Below are 19,886 nucleotides of genomic sequence, written 5' to 3'. Positions count from 1 at the left end.
TGAATATATCCGTTATCCAACAATTTTGCTTTAATAAATGCTATTAAAAATAATATATATAAATATATAAAACAAATTTGGTGTATGTCAAAAAACATTTAATAAACACATACAAAAAAATACAAACATATTTCCATGACATTTTATTTGTGGCATTTAATCTGTTCAGCTATTATGGTTCACCCCAAACACCAGTTCACTCAACAGTGGTGGCATTGGCATTGTACATAACGTATTATTATGTATATTATAATTAAGCACCATTTTAAAACTTTGAGATATAATCTTTGTATGTTGTCCTGTGACATTCATTTGTCAGATGTAAGCCTAAACATAGCCAGACATGTGAGAGAGCTCCATACAAGGACATATCACATTACCTGCTGTGTGTATGTGATTGTGTACACCACATAGAGCAGTTTGACAGCTAGTTATATCCAAATTCAAATGAGTATTATGTCTCTGCTGGTCTCCCAGACTGGTCAAGTTGGTTAGGCTGGCACATTTGTTGGTTTTAGATGAGGTTAAGCACTTTTAAACTTGTCAGAAGAGTCAGTCAATCAGTTAAACACTACATTGACTGTACTGGGGAATCATCTTAAACCAGGTAAGAACAAAACACCAAAAACAACTTTTTTTTTTCTTTTTTTTTGCAACCAAAATGGTTTTCAAATGTGTTACCATAGATTTCATTTTTAAATTCAACTATGTTTTTAGATGATTCTCATAAAATTTGGACTTTGGGGTCTCATCAAATCAGTTTCTGCACACTACGTCCAGGCAAGAAATTAGTGCCTTGATTATGGGATTTTTAGGATTTACATTTATTTATATAGAGATTTTCTCTAACATTCTTTCTGTACATACGATATTAAATACATAAGTCATTAAAAGCGTCTTAATACTAAATTGATATTACAATAAACAAGATAACTTTTATCTCAAAAACAACAATTTCTTGACACAAATGTAAGCAAGATATATATGAGAATATATATTCCGTCCTGGGCTTTGGCAGTCTTCAGTGTGGACTCTGTGCTTGGTCCACTTTATGGCGGCGACGGAAAAAGCCACACTGAAAATAAGATCACATAATGAGTCAGTGCATGCTGAGAAAATGGTTCTGTTCGGAATAGAGTACCTCAGGGATGACGTGTTTTTGTAGGCCAACCCGGAAGTTAGCGGCGCACGGGTTCTCTCGATCGAAAGCCTATGCATTTTTCCCATAGACTTTTGGAAAATTGTAAAAAATAAGCTCTGTGTTTAACAAAGGGTTATGACACTTACACGTTTTGTCTATCAAGATAATCTTTACAAGTTAACACAACATTTATACATTTTGAAGCCTAAATAAAGTCGTCAGATATAAAAAGCTAACTGTAGGCTATAAACGGACTACAGCACACCATGGTCGCGGATCAACGTCACCACCACCAAGCTTCCTCAAACTTTATTTAAAAACATGCTCGCTGATTATGATCTGTGCTGTGTATAAATATTTAACCACTTTTCTGTCTAAAGTCCCCGCCAAAGGAAGTAGTCCCTTTTAGCAACTTGTTAGCAACCGCTGTTTTTAAGACACAATAAAGGTTAAAAAAAATCACAAGCGGGTTATAACTGGTGTGTTTTATGTAATAGATCAAAACGTGAAAATATTTAGAGGCTTTGTTAACCACAGACCTTATTTCAGGCGATTTAGCAAAAACCCATTCAAAAAACCCATAGACTTCAGGGCGATGGAACTGCAAGTCCTAAAATTCTAACTCGCTTCCGGATTATGCATACAAAAACACGTCATCTCTGAGGTACTCTATTGGATTCAATCTTGAAACTCTTACTACACTACCAGTTTTTTAACAAGATTTTTAAGTGTCTTTAAAACAAGTCTCTTCTGCTCACAAAGGCTGCAATTATTTGATCCAAAATACAGCAAAAACAGTAATATTGTGATATATTTTTACAATTTAAAAGAACTGTTTTCTATTTGAATGTATTTTAAAATGTCTTTTATTTCTGTGATGCAAAGCTGAATTTTCAGCATCATTACTCCAGTCTTCAGTGTCACATGATCCTTCAGAAATCATTCTAATATGCTGATTTGCTGCTCAAGAAACATTTGTTATTATTATCAATGTTGACAACAGTTGTGTGCATTCTTTTTCAGGATTATTTGATGAATAGAAAGTTCAAAAGAACAGCATTTATCTGAAATATAAAGCTTTTATAACATTATCACTACCGTTCAAAAGTCTGGGGTCAGTAAGAATTTGTTTTTTGTTTTTTTGGGAAAGAAATTAAAGAATTTGATCAAAATTGATCAAAACTGACAGTATAGACATTTATAATGTTGCAAAAGCATTTTAAAATATATTCAAATAGAAAACGGTTCTTTTAAATTGTAAAAATATTTCACAATGTTTCTATTTTTACTGTATTTTGGATCAAATAAATGAAGCCTCTGTGAGCAGAAGAAGCTTCTTTAGACATTAAAAAATCTTACCGTTCAAAAACGTTTGACCGGTAGTGTATTTCTGCAGTATATTGCATACAGACAAAAGTGTGGGGACAGAAAGGAAGGGTTAATTTTACCTTTATGAGAATGATAATAATGATTAAAAGGAACAGAAATCCTCCTATGGATCCTCCAATGATGGCACCTTTAGATGATGTCACAGCCAGCTTCGAAATCATCACCTCCATCTGCATTGCATGAATAAATCTCTCCGTCATTAAATGCTTGATAACATGTTCGCATTTTTGAAAAGGGTCTTTTATTCACCGTAACGGTCCTTGAAGTACCCTTCAGAGCATAGACGGTCTCATCAAAGCTGAATGTTCCAACGGCAGTGATCTTTTCTGATTTTTCCTATCAGTTTGAAAAGTTATAGTGGATAAACAGTTAGTTGATGCACACGATTAGCACTATACCTGGATTAAATGCTGCATTCATGCCATGTCGTAATTACTGTAATTTCGTGATGAAAACACGTGACATTCTACTCAGAGGAATTATGCATTTTTATGACAACACTATCAACGCCTAAATTAATCTGCAGTGGTCAGGTGGTACACCTGTCACATGGTACAGAAAATTCCCACCTTTCAAGCTGAGTTGAGCTGAGTTGAAATCTCGTAATTATGACCTATACAACTATACCTGAACATCATGTATCAAAACATTGGCATCAATGGAGATTTCCTGCAGCTTTTTCATGGGACATCTGATGGTATAGGGTCCCTGCAGGCACAAAAATATAAATATAAAATATATTTTAAATTTAAAATATTTAATAAAAACAGTTTTTTTTGTTTGTTTCAGGGTAATATCTTACCTCCACTTTATCTTTTGGCCAGACACACTCCTAATGCAGAAGGAGCAATAAATGTTAATTTGAAAGCTTTCATGCTGTTTATGATCACTCTATGCACTAAATATATCATGTGCAATACCTCTGGTGTGACACTTTTGATGTGCAGATCGGTTTTGTACGTGTCCTTTGTTATGTTTACAACTACATGGATTGCAGCGCCATACTTGTTTTCACCTACAAGCTAAATCAGAATACAACAGAATATATTAAATGTATAATAGAAATATATGAACATAAAATTAGCCGGTTCTTATATACTGTACCTGAAATACAAACTTCATCGGTTGAGTCTCTGCTTTTGCCCCCTCTTCAATACGGAGTCTATTCGGGAAGGCTGTGCTGTTGTTGTGGAATAAATACATAATTAAATAAATAATAATATAATAATAAATATGCTTTAATATTACAAAATCAAAAGGTTTAAAGGGGTCATGAATTGCATTTTTTAAAAATATATAACATATATTCGATTTTTACATCAAAAATTGTCATAATTTACAAATAAAAGACCATTTTCTACTCTGATTTTAGCCCTCTGATTTGAACGCTCTGTTGGAAGGGGCGTGTCTGCTGTGAGACTTCAGTGTAAACGCCCACTGCTGTGATTGGCTAACATCTTTGCACATAAAATATGCATTATATGTGGAACTCTCTCAAAAACTTTTTAACTAATTGTGAAAAGTGTTGATAATGCCATTATATTTAGAATATATTTAGGTTGCAGCGTTGTAGCCAATGTAAGACATGTCTGTTCAGCGCATGAATTCAGTGATCTTGTCATTGCAATTCGATTTCTGCACTCTCACGAATGCTTTCATCATAACTAACAGAACAAACACGATGTAAATACAGATTCATTGTGCAGTGCAGACTGCGTCACTGATTATAATGGGATTTTTGGCAAGAGTCCAGAACTCAGTCTGTGATTGACAGCTCCAGTGAATATAAAGGGAGCGTTCTTTGATCGCTTTCTGTGTAGAATTTAATTACAGTTTAAATAACAGATTATTTTCATGCTACTAAGAGAAACAAGGTGAAGTTGACGTTCAGTCACTAGCTTGATTCTGATGCATAAATAGCAATAAACAATTTTGAGACAAAGAACGTCAGACTGTACATGAATCACTAAATATCAATAGGCATTAGAATTAACACAGTTATGTGCATTACTGTCAGGTCCATATCTATGCGCCAAAATTGCGACTGATTTACCAAAGAATCCACAGTGAAATGTACCGAACAAACAAGTAATGCTCTACTGAGACATTCACATAGTTAAAAATAAATAGGCACTTTCCTAAAATTAGGATCCTTTGGAAGGTAATTTTTATTTACAAAAAAATATATATTTTTAGTCCAGTGATCCTGTATCTTCTCTCCTTTTCATCTCACTAAAGCCTGATTTATACTTTTGCCTGGCTCCGCACCGCACCGTGCGCATCTCCCCAAACGGACGAGACGTTTATACTTGACATGCTCGCCATTGTTCTATTTTTTTTAAACAACAGGGCGTGACTCTAAGAAATTGTTCTCTAAATCAGCAGGAAGCAGTGGTGAGAAGAAGTAAGGTACACCTGGCGATGTGTAAACTGGGTGCCGGTGTGATGACGCATACATGCTCGGCCAGATTCGCCTTGCATTCGCGCATCTTTGGATGTGGAGCCGTGTGGAAATTTACAAAATTTGCCGTCCACACCACCACACGCTCAATCGTGCGCGCTCAATGCGCACTTCCGCCAACTTGTGAACGCGTCGAGTATAATCAGCCAATTAACGTATATCAATTAATCAATTAACGTGCCAGTGGGCAGGGCCAAAGATGCAATGATGTAGATGTACAGTACAGTCCAAAAGTTTGGAACCACTAAGATTTTTAATGTTTTTAAAAGAAGTTTCGTCTGCTCACCAAGGCTACATTTATATAATTAAAAATACAGTAAAAACAGAACTATTGTGAAATATTATTACAATTTAAAATAACTGTTTTCTATTTGAATATATTTGACAAAGTAATTTATTCCTGTGATGCAAAGCTGAATTTTCAGCATCATTACTCCAGTCTTCAGTGTCACATGATCCTTCAGAAATCATTCTAATATGCTGATCTGCTGCTCAAGAAACATTTAATGTGTACAATTGTACAAAATATTTGTGTACAATATTTTTTTTCAGGATTATTTGATGAATAGAAAGTTCAAAAGAACAGTGTTTATCTGAAATCTAATCTTTTGTAACATTATAAATGTCTTTACTGCCACTTTTGATTGATTTAATGCATCCTTGCTGAATAAAAGTATTCATTTCTTTAATTTCTTTTCAAAAAAAATAAAAATAAAAATTCTTACTGACCCCAAACTTTTGAACGGTAGTGTATAATGCTACAGAAGCTTTGTATTTCAGATAAATGCTGTTCTTTTGAACTTTCTATTCATCAAGGAATCCTGAAAAAAAAAGTACACAACTGTTTTCAACATTGAAAATAATCATAAATGTTTCTTGAGCAGCAAATCAGCATATTAGGATGATTTCTGAAGGATCATGTGACACTGAAGACTGGAGTAACGATACTGAAAATTCAGTAATCACAGGAATAAATTACTTTGTCAAATATATTTAAATAGTACACAGTTATTTTAAATTGTTATAATATTTCACAATATTACTGTTTTTTACTGTATTTTTAATTAAATAAATGTAGCCTTGGTGAGCAGACGAAACTTCTTTTAAAAACATTAAAAATCTTAGTGGTTCCAAACTTTTGGACTGTACTGTAGATGTTGATGCAGAGGTGGTCTTCAGTCACACTATTACATCATAATGTGACAAAATCCGAAACGAGTCGTTTCCGGAGCTTGGTTTTAATAAGAAATGTTTTTGGACTACCAAGGAAGTTTAATCAAGGAAAATGTATTTCTCAATTCATGACCCCTTTAAAGCAAATTACTTATCAGGTTTGTTCACTTACCCAGTCAGCTGGATTGGTAGGGAATACATCACTTTAAATGCATATATTTTTGAGTCCAGAGGCTGAGAGATTTGATTCTGACTGAAACCAGAGAAAATGTGTTTATTTGTTTTTTAAAGCACATTTAAAACTGATTTTTATATAAAGAGCAAGAGAATCAGCTCTCAAACCTGGTTAGATTAGCGATAATCTCAGAATTCCTCAACTCAGTTTTGAAGTCATTGTCATTGAGCTGCCAGGAGATGAAGAGGTTGGTCTGGAAAATGAAAAATAAAACTTTACTGAAAAAAATCAAGTGCAAATGATATCAGAATTCTTATGTTTCAAAGATATAGTCATACCTGCGTGTCTCTTTTGAAAACAGGGTGTTGAATATTACACTGTATCTGATTGTCATTCTTCACGGGGCAGGGGGCACCTTCTATCTTCTGTAAGTGAGACACCAAACCAGGTTGTTTTGTATCTACTAAATGTATCAACAACAGATTTAATTTGCTTTTGCAAGTCTTATGAAGGCGAGGTCATGTTTTTTACCTTCTGACTGAGTATGCTGGGGTAGGTCAAAGTCAGGGTGGTCATATAGGAAGGGTCTTCAGTGTTCGTAAGAGTGAAGTTGATATTCAAGCTTTGAGTTTCTCCAATTATGATCATAGTTTCACTGCAATTAAATTATTTTAGTTACAAATAGACCCCCCATCAAACTGTATTTTTACATGTCACCAGTACATACCTAATTTTTGAATCAGATAATGTAATACTTGGTTTACAATCTCCAGCATTGCAGTCATTTTCAAGGGAAATCTAAAAATAACAACAAAAAAATATATAAATACATAGCTTGCTATGAACATTGTAAATGTTATTACAGAAATTGAAAGTCATTTAATAAACAAAATGCCCAATATGGATGATAGATAAAACCTTAAAAAAAAAAAAAATCAAATAATACACCAAGTATTCATTAAATTGGTCAAAAATGCAAAAATGACAGTAAAAACATTTATATTGTTACAAAAGATTTCTATTTCAAATTAATGCTGTTATTTTGAACTTTCTATTTATCAAAGAATCCTAAAAAAAGTGCAAAAGTCTCCAGCACCACAACTATTTTCAATTGAGCACCAAATCAGAATATAAAAATGATTTCTGAAGGATCATGTGACACTAAAGACTGAAAATTCAGCTTTGCATCACAGGAATAAATTACATTTTTAAATATCTTTAAAATTGTAACAGTATAATTCACAATATTACTTTTCTGTATTTATAATTAAATAAACACCTCCTTGTTGATAAAATTCTTTCAAAAACACAAAAAGCTTACCAACAGCAGTGTAACAAATGGTGAAAGATATCTATGTTCACAAGCGCATGTGAAATTTTTATATTATGAATATTCTGAAAAAAAAAATATATATATACATATTTTTTTTACCTCCTTTACAACCTCATTTGGAGTAAATACGTCAAGAATTCGGATAGGGGATCCATTTGGGTGGGGGGCCAATGAAAAATCCAGCTTGATTTTAATAGGTGAAAAACAATCAGAACACCCCTGAAAATAAGACAATCAGTCAGTATCACAAAGAAAGGATTGTGGCTCTCCAATTCATTTTGCAATGAATAATTTGTTGTTCAATGAATACTGACAACTTCTCTTGCAATTTAAAGTGGTAGGAATAGGCTGGATGTCTGTTCTTCTTGTAACATTTTATTTTCTTAAAAAGTGAACAAGTTATGTAGGAAAAAAAGAAGAAAACAAAGAAGCAACGTACCAAATATTGAAGGTCGATACGTGTGCACTCTTCCGCTGGCATCAAAGTAAAAGTTTGTTTTAAGACATCGCTGTTACCAGCAATGATACGCTTTTTGACTACATTAGAATCCAAGTCAATTTGGTAATGAAGAGGAAGTGTTTCTTCAGCTAAAATGACAGAAAGTGAATTTTGGTTAAAATAATCATGAGGAATGTTTTGGCTCAAGAATACTCACTGAAATGAAACAGAACACTTACCTTGAAGTTTTCCCTTTCTCACTTCAAAGCATACACTGAAAATGACGTCAAGCTTGCTCATCTGTTGAGTCAGTGAAATTTCTTTTGGAGTAACTGTTATAACTGGTTTGATAACCACAACAGGGATAGTTCTGTAAAAAAAGAGCACGAACATGAAACAACATCCAAAGAGAAGGTTCCCCTATCCTACAATGAAACAAAATGTATGCTGAAATATAATTTAAATAAAATCTAACAAAATGTTTTTTACTCACTCAAAAACAGTCACTCTCCCTTGACTTCCAACAGCGATGTAGGGCTTATTTGGTGGCGAGGCAGGAACACCACTTACTGACTGACCAAAATGCATAAGTTTCATTCCAAAATCTGAGGGTGAAATTTTCTAGGGAGGAAACAGCAAATTATATTTGAAAACACTTCAAGTCACTCTGAGATAGAAAGACAAACTTGAAAGAATTCATCTTTAGGTTATTATTATTATTATTATTATTATTATTATTATTAAATAGCAAATTCATTTTTAGAATAAAACAGAATAAAATGGAGCTATAATGGTATATACTGCTCAAAAGTTTGGGATCGGTAAGATTTTTAATGTTTTTAAAAGAAGTTTCTTCTGCTCACCAAGGGTGCATTTACTTAATTAAAAATACAGTAAAAACAGTAATATTGTGAAATATTATTACAATTTAAAATGACTGTTTTCTATTTGAAAATATTTTAAAATGTAATTTATTCTTGTGTTGGCAAAGCTGAATTTTCAGCATCGTTAATCCAGTCTCGAGTGTCACAGGATCCTTCAGAAATCATTCTAATATGTCAATTTGCTGCTCAAGAAACATTTATTGTTTACAATTGTACAAAATGTTGTGTACAATATTTTTTTCAGGATTCTTTGATGAATAGAAAGTTCAAAAGAACAGTGTTTATTTGAAATCTAATCTTTTGTAACATTATAAATGTCTTTACTGTCACTTTTGATTGGTTTAATGTGTCCTTGCTGCCCCAAAAGTATTAATTTCTTTCATTTCTTTTCAAAACAATAAAAATAAAAATTCTTACTGACCCCAAACTTTTGAACGGTAGTGTAAAATGTTACAAAAGCTTTGTATTTCAGATAAATGCTGTTCTTTTGAACTTTCTATTCATCAAGGAATCCTTAAAAAAAAGTACACAACTGTTTTCAACGTTGATAATAATAACAAATATTTCTTGAAGAACTAATCATCATATTAGAATGATTTCTGAAGGACCATGTGACACTGAAGACTGGAGTAATGATGCTGAAAATTCAGCTTTGCCAACACGAGAATAAATTACTTTGTAAAATATATTCAAATAGAAAACAGTTATTTTAAATTGTAATAATTTTTCACAATATTACTGTTTTTACTGTATTTTTAATTAAATAAATTAAGCCTTGGTGAGCAGACGAAACTTCTTTTAAAAACATTAAAAATCTTAGTGGTTCCAAACTTTTGAGCGGTAGTGTATGGTAATGAAGTGTCTATATGAAGAGACTCCATCTGATTTCTTAAAATAGGATATCAATTGATTTCATTATTTTTATAATTTATTTCATTTTATTCATTTAATTTAAATACAATTTTTGTAAATAATTCTTATAAAAGAATTGGTCTCATAATAAACTGCATCATTTTGTCATGATCCTTGAGGAAAAAACCCAACAATAAAATGTAAACAACCTAATAATAATTGAAAACCACAACCCCCAGTTTTACAGACCATGCTTAAGCCTAATCCCTGACTAAAGTGCATGTTTGAGCTGTTTTAGCTAGAGGCAACTTGTACTGACATATCTAAATATGTCAGTGTCATTGTTAGGTCTGAAGATGCACATCAGCAATGTTTTTTTTTTTCAAGTTATGCTAGATGCTATTTATAGGGTTAGTTCACCCAAAAATGAAAATCCTGTCTTTACTTACCCTCATGTCGTTCCACACAACAAAAATTACTTTATTTATAATGATAAATTATAATATAAACAGTGTAGGAGACTGCCAGGGAAAAGATGAATTTGTTGAATAAATTTGTTATTTTTGTTTTTTTCGCTTCATAACATTAAGGTTGAACCACTGTAGTCACGTGGACTATTTTAATGTTGTCTTTAGTACGTTTGGGCCTTGAATGTGGTAATTAATTTGCTCTCTATAAAGAAGTCATAGAGCTCTTGGATTTCATCAAAAATATCTTAATTTGTGTTCTGAAAATGAACGAAGGTCTTATAGTTGTGGAACGACATGAGGGTGAGTAATAAATGACAGAATTTGTATATTTGGGTGAACTAACCCTTCAAATGTCCTAATTGAACTAAGGCCTAATCCTGGCTTAATCTAAGCCTTTTCTGAGAACAGGCTCAAGTGTAAAGAAAATGTGCTGATACCCACTTGTGAAAAGGCCACCTGAAGGCCATCTTTGAATCCATTGTAAATGTAAATGCTTCCCGAGGAATCTGTTTCCAGAGGTGCGCCTACTGCTACATCATTGAAACTGTTCCCATCAATATCTCCTATAGAGGCAATGGCTGCACCAAACCTTGCAAAGGTCTGTCCCTCGTCATGCTTTAGCTCCGTGGCCACGCTCTCAAACCTGCCCTGCTTTGGGACGATTTAAAAATAACCCCATTAGCTACAAATCATGTTATAATATTCCCCAAACGTATCCGTGTGCCGAAAGGAGAGTATGATCATACCTGATTCAATTTGTACACTAGCACTTTGCCTTCCTCCCCATTTCGATAGAAATGTGGTGCTCCAACTAATAGATAATCTGTGATTTTATCATCATCATTATTAATGTCCAAGGCACAAAGAACTGATCCAAAGTAAGATCCAACCTATGAAAATTACACATCACTTCATTATTATCATTATAAGCAAATGAGTAAAAATGAGCAAATGAGTAAAATACAATCACCATAATGTGTTGTTAAAAATGAATAATAAATAAATTATCTATATATATATACAGTGGGTACGGAAAGTATTCAGACCCCCTTAAATTTTTCACTCTTTGTTATATTGCAGCCATTTGCTAAAATCATTTAAGTTCATTTTTTTCCTCATTAATGTACACACAGCACCCCATATTGACAGAAAAACACAGAATTGTTGACATTTTTGCAGATTTATTAAAAAAGAAAAACTGAAATATCACATGGTCCTAAGTATTCAGACCCTTTGCTGTGACACTCATATATTTAACTCAGGTGCTGTCCATTTCTTCTGATCATCCTTGAGATGGTTCTACACCTTCATTTGAGTCCAGCTGTGTTTGATTATACTGATTGGACTTGATTAGGAAAGCCACACACCTGTCTATATAACACCTTACAGCTCACAGTGCATGTCAGAGCAAATGAGAATCATGAGGTCAAAGGAACTGCCTGAAGAGCTCAGAGACAGAATTGTGGCAAGGCACAGATCTGGCCAAAGTTACAAAAAAATATTTGTGCTGCACTTAAGGTTCCTAAGAGCACAGTGGCCTCCATAATCCTTAAATGGAAGACGTTTGGGACGACCAGAACCCTTCCTAGAGCTGGCCGTCCGGCCAAACTGAACTATCGGGGGAGAAGAGCCTTGGTGAGAGAGGTAAAGAAGAACCCAAAGATCAGATCCAGAGATGCAGTCGGGAGATGGGAGAAAGTTATAGAAAGTCAACCATCACTGCAGCCCTCCACCAGTCGGGGCTTTATGGCAGAGTGGCCCGACGGAAGCCTCTCCTCAGTGCAAGACACATGAAAGCCTGCATGGAGTTTGCTAAAAAAACACCTGAAGGACTCCAAGATGGTGAGAAATAAGATTCTCTGGACCAAGATATAACTTTTTGGCCTTAATTCTAAGCAGTATGTGTGGAGAAAACCAGGCACTGCTCATCACCTGTCCAATACAGTCCCAACAGTGAAGCATGGTGGTGGCAGCATCATGCTGTGGGGGTGTTTTTCAGCTGCAGGGACAGGACGACTGGTTGCAATTGAGGGAAAGATGAATGCGGCCAAGTACAGGGATATCCTGGACGAAAACCTTCTCCAGAGTGCTCAGGACCTCAGACTGGGCCGAAGGTTTACCTTCCAACAAGACAATGACCCTAAGCACACAGCTAAAATAACGAAGGAGTGGCTTCACAACAACTCCGTGACTGTTCTTGAATGGCCCAGCCAGAGCCCTGACTTAAACCCAATTGAGCATCTCTGGAGAGACCTAAAAATGGCTGTCCACCAACGTTTACCATCCAACCTAACAGAACTGGAGAGGATCTGCAAGGAGGAATGGCAGAGGATCCCCAAATCCAGGTGTGAAAAACTTGTTGCATCTTTCCCAAAAAGACTCATGGCTGTATTAGATCAAAAGGGTGCTTCTACTAAATACTGAGCAAAGGGTCTGAATACTTAGGATCATGTGATATTTCAGTTTTTCTTTTTTAATAAATCTGCAAAAATGTCAACAATTCTGTGTTTTTCTGTCAATATGGGGTGCTGTGTGTACATTAATGAGGAAAAAAATTAACTTAAATGATTTTAGCAAATGGCTGCAATATAACAAAGAGTGAAAAATTTAAGGGGGTCTGAATACTTTCTGTACCCACTGTGTGTGTATATATATATATATTTTATTTATTTATTTATGTATGTATGTATGTATGTATGTATGTATTTAGAACACCTAGAATTATTTTCGACTTTCAAAACTTAAAACAAGCAGTGTGGTGTGTTGATATCAATTGTACAAATACCTGATCTCCCTGGAGCACATACTTTTCGGAGCCATCAAAAATAAATACTCCACCAGTCAGATTATACCGTGGTGCACCAGATATGTAAAGAGTTTTATCGGATAATTGAGCAGAAGTGACGCTATAACCTGTAATCAGGAAGGAGATTCAACAAACATGAACCTGGGATGGCTTCCATTTACCCAGGTGTACAATATCAATAAAAATCTCCTTGATGGATTCACCCAGGACAGATTAGTAAATTCTATACTAATACATATAATATTAAAGGCTGCTAGGAAGATGATTACTGTGAACTGGATGACACTGCATGAACCTGCATGAAACTGCATGAAACGACTGCTGAACTGCAGATTTCACTTAAAAAATAATTTTAATATATATATGAATCCTTCATTTTTATTGAAAATAAATGCAAGCTCGGCAAAAGGCAGAATCAAACTTGTGTTGATCGCGTTAAAAGCCAGGTCTGCAAGCCTTACTTGCTACTGCTGCGCCACTGAAGACACTGAACTCTCCATGTCTTTTTTTAAAACTTGAGTGCCAAAATGTAAAAAAAAAAAAAAAAAAAAAAAAAATTCCTGAAAAAAATGGCTTCTTTAAGCAAAAATCAGTATTTTATGTGACCTCCTGTAATTCTTCCCATTTCTTAAAGAAGAAACTCTTGAGAAACTTCTCATATTTTGAATGTTTTCTTGGCCTTCCAGTCCTTTTCCATTTTTAATACTGTATACACAGCAAAATCCCCAGAGTTAAATCAGTTCTGCTCAGATTACATATGGTCCCTCTCTACTTTATGTTAAAGTAATACTGAAGCAGAGTTAAAGTTAATGAGATAATTAGGTGATTAAGTTATGATTGAGCATTAGTGATGAACACCTGCTGTTAACAAGCAGAATCAGCATATTATCTCATTAACTTTAACTCTGCTTCAGTGTTATTTTAACTAGTTCTCTGAGCAGAGTTGATTTAACTCTGGAGATTTTGCTGTGTACAAATTTCCTGTATTTTCTGGTAATAAAGAGACTGAGAAATAATTATATATACAGTCATAATAATTGCTAAAACAACATCTAATGGTGTCCTAAGACTTTTGCACAGTACTGTGTATATATATACATTTTTGTTTTATCAACTCACCTAAATACGAAAATTTGGGTCCATTATCAGTGTCATTCATAAATGTCACAGTGTCATCAGATTTCAAAATGACCCCACCACTCCAGTCATAGGCACCAACTGCTCCAAAAAGAACAGATTTCTATGCAAAGAGCAAAACAAATTAATGTTAATAGTATATCAAACATCCACACAATTTCTTTGAAGATGAAGTTCTTGAATAAAAAAATATCAGAAACCAAAATTCCTACTTACATCCTGCATGATATGGGAGCTGAATCCAGCTTCTGCGAGCTGGAACCGAAATCCTTCACCTTGGTGAATGCCTAAGACACAAAGTGGTCAGATATTTCATGAAACTCATTTTACTTGCTAAAACTCACATTAATATATTGCATATTCAGTTATGTGAAATGTTATATAAAAGCAGTACCATTCACAGTTTTGTGCTGTTGCACTGAATATCTGCAACATTTAAATGTACTTTTTTTCTTTTATTTTTAATTTTACAACTTTTTTATTTAGGCTACAGCAGGTCATCCAATCAGATTTTAGCATTGGAACTATCCATCATACAGCCTCTTCTCTATTATATAGCAGAATATTTGATGAAAACTTTCTTACCTTCACCCCCAACTATACTTTTCTCCAGTTTGGACAGAATGTCATCTAATGCAGCATAATTGGAAACATTGAAAAACTGACCAGGATCTGCTATGTCCGTCATCTCTTTTATTGCTTGAGGTTTAGACAGAATACCATCACCAACCTAAAGATTACACAATGTTATTAACTGTATGGGTTATATATTTTGTTTTTAATAAAACATAAAAATCATTAACAATACAATAACATATGGGTGTTTAAGTAGGGTTCAGGCAAACCTAGAAGTATCTACAAGGACAGATTAAAATAATTGACAGTAATCTGAGATTGTTATTCTAATGGATGATGTACCATTCAAAAAAGATTTTCAAAAAATATAAAATGCTAGAGAAATAAGCACTAAACAGGACACTTACTCCTATGGAATAGCGATTGATATCTTTCATTTGTGGCATGTTCAAAACATCAGAAAGATTCATTGTGTCTCCCAAAATTTCCCCGTCAGACAAAACAATTAATATTTTTTTAGAGTTATTTTTTGATCCACTCTCAGGGATGAAAATCTGTGTACTGTAAACAACCAAAGAAACCAGTGAGACCATGACATTAACGTATCACCAACAAAAGTGCTACATGCTAATCAAACACTTAACTTATAAAATGTCTAGTAATTCACAATTTAAACTCACAGGACATGATGGATGGCTGAGGCAGTTATTGTGACTTTACGAATTTGCTGTATTTCCTTAATCTTTTGCAAGGTTCTGGCACCGTCTGCATTGTCTAGAAGTGAGAGCTCTGTCCTGATCACGTCACCATATTGCACTACTGCAAAGTCACACTGAGGAGAGAGGTTTTTTTTTTTAGATAAAATACCTTTTCAATTGTACAAAATAGCTATAAATGTGTCATAATATCTATTAGTTTATACTTGCATTGAAACATGCTTTCCAAACATTTAACATCACATTGTAGATGAAGTCTTTGGCTCTCTCAAAGTCGTCAGCGGTGATGCTACCAGAGCCATCCAGCACAAAAGCAATCTCTGTCCCAGGATCTACAAAAGATATTCTGAAATATCAGTATAAAAATAATGGTTTCTTTTAAAACATCATGCTGTTAATCTGTAGTATGACACCATCAGCATGTCATTAATACTAATACAGATTTACTTCAAAAGCTAAACATAGACAAGTACCGTCTTCATCCTCATCTTCATCTGTTTTCGTGTCACTATCCGGCTGGGCTTCTCTTCTCATCCTCCGTTTAACTTGTAGATATTGAAAGAAATGTAAATTAGCAATCACATTCTTTAAATGGGTCAAGCTCACAACAGTTTATTTCATTTTATCTCAGGCGGGCTCACCTTGATCGATTCTTCTACCTCGATTGTTGTTGTTGTTGTTGTTGTTGACTGAGATGAAAGAGATTTAGGAAAATCAGGGGTAGGATTTTATCTATATGAATCTGAAATACCATTATTAAATCATCCATTCATACCTAATTTAGCAGGATTCAGGTCTTCTTTCCCAGCATCACTTATCTGTTGGCAATTTCCATTCAAATCCTCAGTTATTGACTTCTTTGTGCGAACCTGATTACACATCTCGGAAAAAAACAACAACACAAATCTAAATATTTCGATTGTATCTTTCACCAAAGTTATTTCTCTTCATATTTGGCTATCATATAATTCTAACTGAATAAACAGCTGTTAATGCCCTATGTTAAAGGTGACCTGTTACGACCCCTTTCACAAGATGTAATATAAGTTTCTGGTGTCCCCAGAATATGTCTGTGAAGTTTCAGCTGAAAATACCCCACAGATCATTTATTGTTAAATTTGCCCCTATTTGGGTGCGATCATTTTTTGTGTATGTCCCTTTAAATGCAAAAGAGCTGCTGCTCCCAGCCCCCTTTCCCGAAGAGGGTGGAGCTTTATCATCTCCTGCTTCAGTTGCTCGACAACAACAAAACCGGAGAATCTCACACAGCCGAAATGACAAACATCAGTAACAGTGTTCAGCCTTACAATGTTCAAACTGGAGTCAGACATTAATGACACTAATGAAAAGACTCAGGAAGAACTTTTAGAATACATCTGGACGTTTCTGAATGGTTAGTGGATAAATTTATGTAGTTGCTGTGGAGTTGATTCAACTCATAGCATGTGCCGCTATGTTAATCTTTTCTGCAAATCCAGCATTGAATTGACCCTTGTTTTTGAAGCAGTCCGGCATAAAATGACGGCATGGCAACAACACTATACTACAATAACTATTCCTCTTCTTTAAAGGTGCCATAGAATTGAAAATTGAATTTACCTAGGCATAGTTGAATAACAAGAGTTCAGTACATGGAAATAACATACAGTGAGTCTCAAACACCATTGTTTCCTCCTTCTTATGTAAATCTCATTTGTCAATCTCAACATAACACCGACTGTTACGTAACAGTCGGGATCATTAATATGTACGCCCCCAATATTTGCATATGCCAGCCCATGTTCAAGGCATTACACAAGGGCAGGCAGTATTAACGTCTGGATCTGCACAGCTGAATCACCAGACTAGGTAAGCAAGCAAGGACAATAGCGAAAAATGGCAGATGGAGCGATAATAACTGACATGATCCATGATATCATGATACTTTTAGTGATATTTGTAAATTGTCTTTCTAAATGTTTCGTTAGCATGTTGCTAATGTACCGTTAAATGTGGTTAAAGTTACCATCGTTTCTTACTGAATTCACGGAGACAAGAGCCGTCGCTATTTTCATTTTTAAACACTTGCAGTCTGTATAATTCATAAACACAACTTCATTCTTTATAAATCTCTCCAACAGTGTGTAATGTTAGCCCATTAGCCACGGAGCACTATCAAACTCATTCAGAATCAAATGTAAACATCCAAATAAATACTATACTCACATGATCCGATGCATGCATGCAGTATGCATGATGAACATTTTGTAAAGATCCATTTTGAGGGTTATATTAGCTGTGTGAACTTTGTTTATGCAATGTATTATAGAGTCATGAGCTCGGGGGCGGGGAGTGCGAGCATTTAAAGGGGAAGCACGCTGAATCGGCGCATTTATAATGATGCCCCAAAATAGGCAGTTAAAAAAATTAATTAAAAAAAATCTATGGGGTAGTTTGAGCTGAAACTTCATAGACACATTCAGGGGACACCTTAGACTTATATTACATCTTGTAAAAAAGCATCCTTTAAAGAAGTAGAAACTGGTACACTGTTGTCACTTGCGAAAACAAAATGGCAGCGCTGTGGGTGGAAACGTGCAGATTAATGGGTGGTAATAGTATAAAAAGATCTCCTTCCTATGTCACTAGGGGAGCGAAATCTGTGCATGCTCGTTTTTTCACATGCTTTCAGAGAAAAGGTTACTGGGTTGTCCTTTTTCGCGTTTTCTGGGTTGGTCGGGGACCCAATTATAGTACTAACACACGGAAAAAGTCAGATTTTCATGATATGTCCCCTTTTAATAGGAACTACTCACAGTGACAGAATCGCTCTGATTGAGACTTTTGTAGATTGTTTTATTCTAGAGATATTTTCACTAGGGAAGTGCCGTCACAATGGTTTTGGTGAAGTCAGAGTTTTGACTCACAATGTTGATGACTTCCTCCTGATAGTCACAAGCATCATCCTGAACAATTTCCCATAATGTCCCAATACATATGACCAAATTCAGTTCCCCAGAAATAACTGTGGTCTCCCAACATGTCTAGTCCTACTTTACATTTCACAAACTATTTTCCCACCATTTTCCTGCTCTCTGAAAGACTATTTCCTGTACTCTAAAGGAGAACCGACACGTCTGTCTGTCACGTACGTGAAGGGGAAGCCACACTCTCTGCGGTTTACTGTGAAAATGCTGTGCGACAGACACAAGACCTTTTGCAAACTCTATCTGATTATGAACAGTTTACTTCTCATTGCGAACAATAAATGAATAAACAATAAAACAGTTGTTGACCAAATTTTCCATCCCTGTTATACCTACCACAAACTGCTCTTCTTCTGATGTCATGGCAGAAGCTACGGATGCCACAGGTCTCAGGCCTTTTGGTTTTTCATCTTTAAAAGAGATATTGGTATAATAAGATTTTTACTGTGAAAGTAATTCTGTAAATCTGTGAGGACATTATGAAATTAACAACATTTTGAAATCAGCTTCATAATGAAAAGATACAAAAGACAAACTTACCGTTAAAATTTACTTTGTCGCACTCATTCTTTAGAGTGCACCTGTAAAGTTTTCCATTTGTTGGGGAAGGAACAAAAATTCTAGAACAGGAGAAATTAGGTCAATTTTACTAAAATATGTCAATAAATTTTCTTTATAATGACCTATTATGACCTATACTTTAAATGTAACTATTTTAGTAAAATTACAGAATTATCTAAAAAAATATCATAAATAACTAACCCATCTTTTGATTGGACAACCGTTTGCCCAAAGAGTGGATCCTCATTTGTAAAATGCTTCACTGGATTTATTTGAATGTTGAACCCATTCACACTGTATATGACTGTAACATACATGTAAAATAATTAGTAGAAACACAACGATTCAGACCGATTTTACTTCACAGGGACACAGTGATACGATTATGTTTTAATAATATTGTTCCTACTTTTACCCAGACATTTTCAGATTCAAATAAATACGTGTTTAAAACATGCCCAAACTCAAATAATTAATTATAAACATTAAATATCAATACTGTAAATAAATAAATACATACCAGTGAAAAATAGCAGTCCTTTGTACATTTTGTGAATTTGATCAATTCCACACTTTAAAAAACATATCAGCACACTGCGACAGACAGCAGCTCGTTGTGGTGTAGAAAGTAGAACACGCTGCTGCTGACTGTTAAACCCTCCCCCTTGACACACTTCAGACACCGCACATTTACTCAATAGTGATGGGAATTCAAAATTATTAGGTTTTTATTACTGTTTATATATATTTATATTGTTGTAAAAACTGTAGACTTAGTAATGAATGTTAAGTACATGAGTTTGCCAA

At 34.5% G+C, this 19,886-nt stretch overlaps 1 protein-coding gene across 2 annotated transcripts; it reads right to left on the bottom strand.

The window, feature by feature from the left end:
• Nucleotides 1-81: 81 nt before the first annotated feature.
• Nucleotides 82-19,757, bottom strand: itgae.2 (integrin, alpha E, tandem duplicate 2). 2 transcript variants are annotated; one of them, XM_048161078.1, is made up of 32 exons: nt 19,600-19,757; nt 19,281-19,383; nt 19,059-19,138; nt 18,855-18,928; nt 16,328-16,433; nt 16,194-16,241; nt 16,026-16,097; nt 15,763-15,884; nt 15,517-15,668; nt 15,244-15,397; nt 14,846-14,990; nt 14,477-14,547; nt 14,243-14,363; nt 13,103-13,230; nt 11,064-11,207; nt 10,759-10,968; nt 8,605-8,732; nt 8,351-8,481; nt 8,112-8,260; nt 7,772-7,891; nt 7,067-7,137; nt 6,871-6,994; nt 6,678-6,764; nt 6,507-6,592; nt 6,337-6,417; nt 3,635-3,710; nt 3,451-3,552; nt 3,333-3,362; nt 3,158-3,238; nt 2,780-2,866; nt 2,590-2,700; nt 82-1,075 (listed from the first exon to the last, which is right to left on the bottom strand). In XM_048161078.1, the coding sequence occupies exons 1-32, from the start codon at nt 19,625-19,627 to the stop codon at nt 1,022-1,024; spliced, it is 3,276 nt and encodes a 1,091-aa protein (XP_048017035.1). In that variant the 5' UTR covers nt 19,628-19,757; the 3' UTR covers nt 82-1,021. The 2 variants fall into 2 exon arrangements, with proteins under 2 accessions (XP_048017035.1, XP_048017036.1); XM_048161079.1 differs by having other exon boundaries at nt 10,759-10,965.
• Nucleotides 19,758-19,886: the final 129 nt, after the last annotated feature.

Source organism: Megalobrama amblycephala, linkage group LG16 (genome assembly GCF_018812025.1).
Source record: "Megalobrama amblycephala isolate DHTTF-2021 linkage group LG16, ASM1881202v1, whole genome shotgun sequence".
Lineage (NCBI taxonomy): Eukaryota > Metazoa > Chordata > Actinopteri > Cypriniformes > Xenocyprididae > Megalobrama > Megalobrama amblycephala.
The sequence above is the reverse complement of the archived record's forward strand: the minus strand, read 5'-3'. Positions and strand labels throughout refer to the sequence as shown.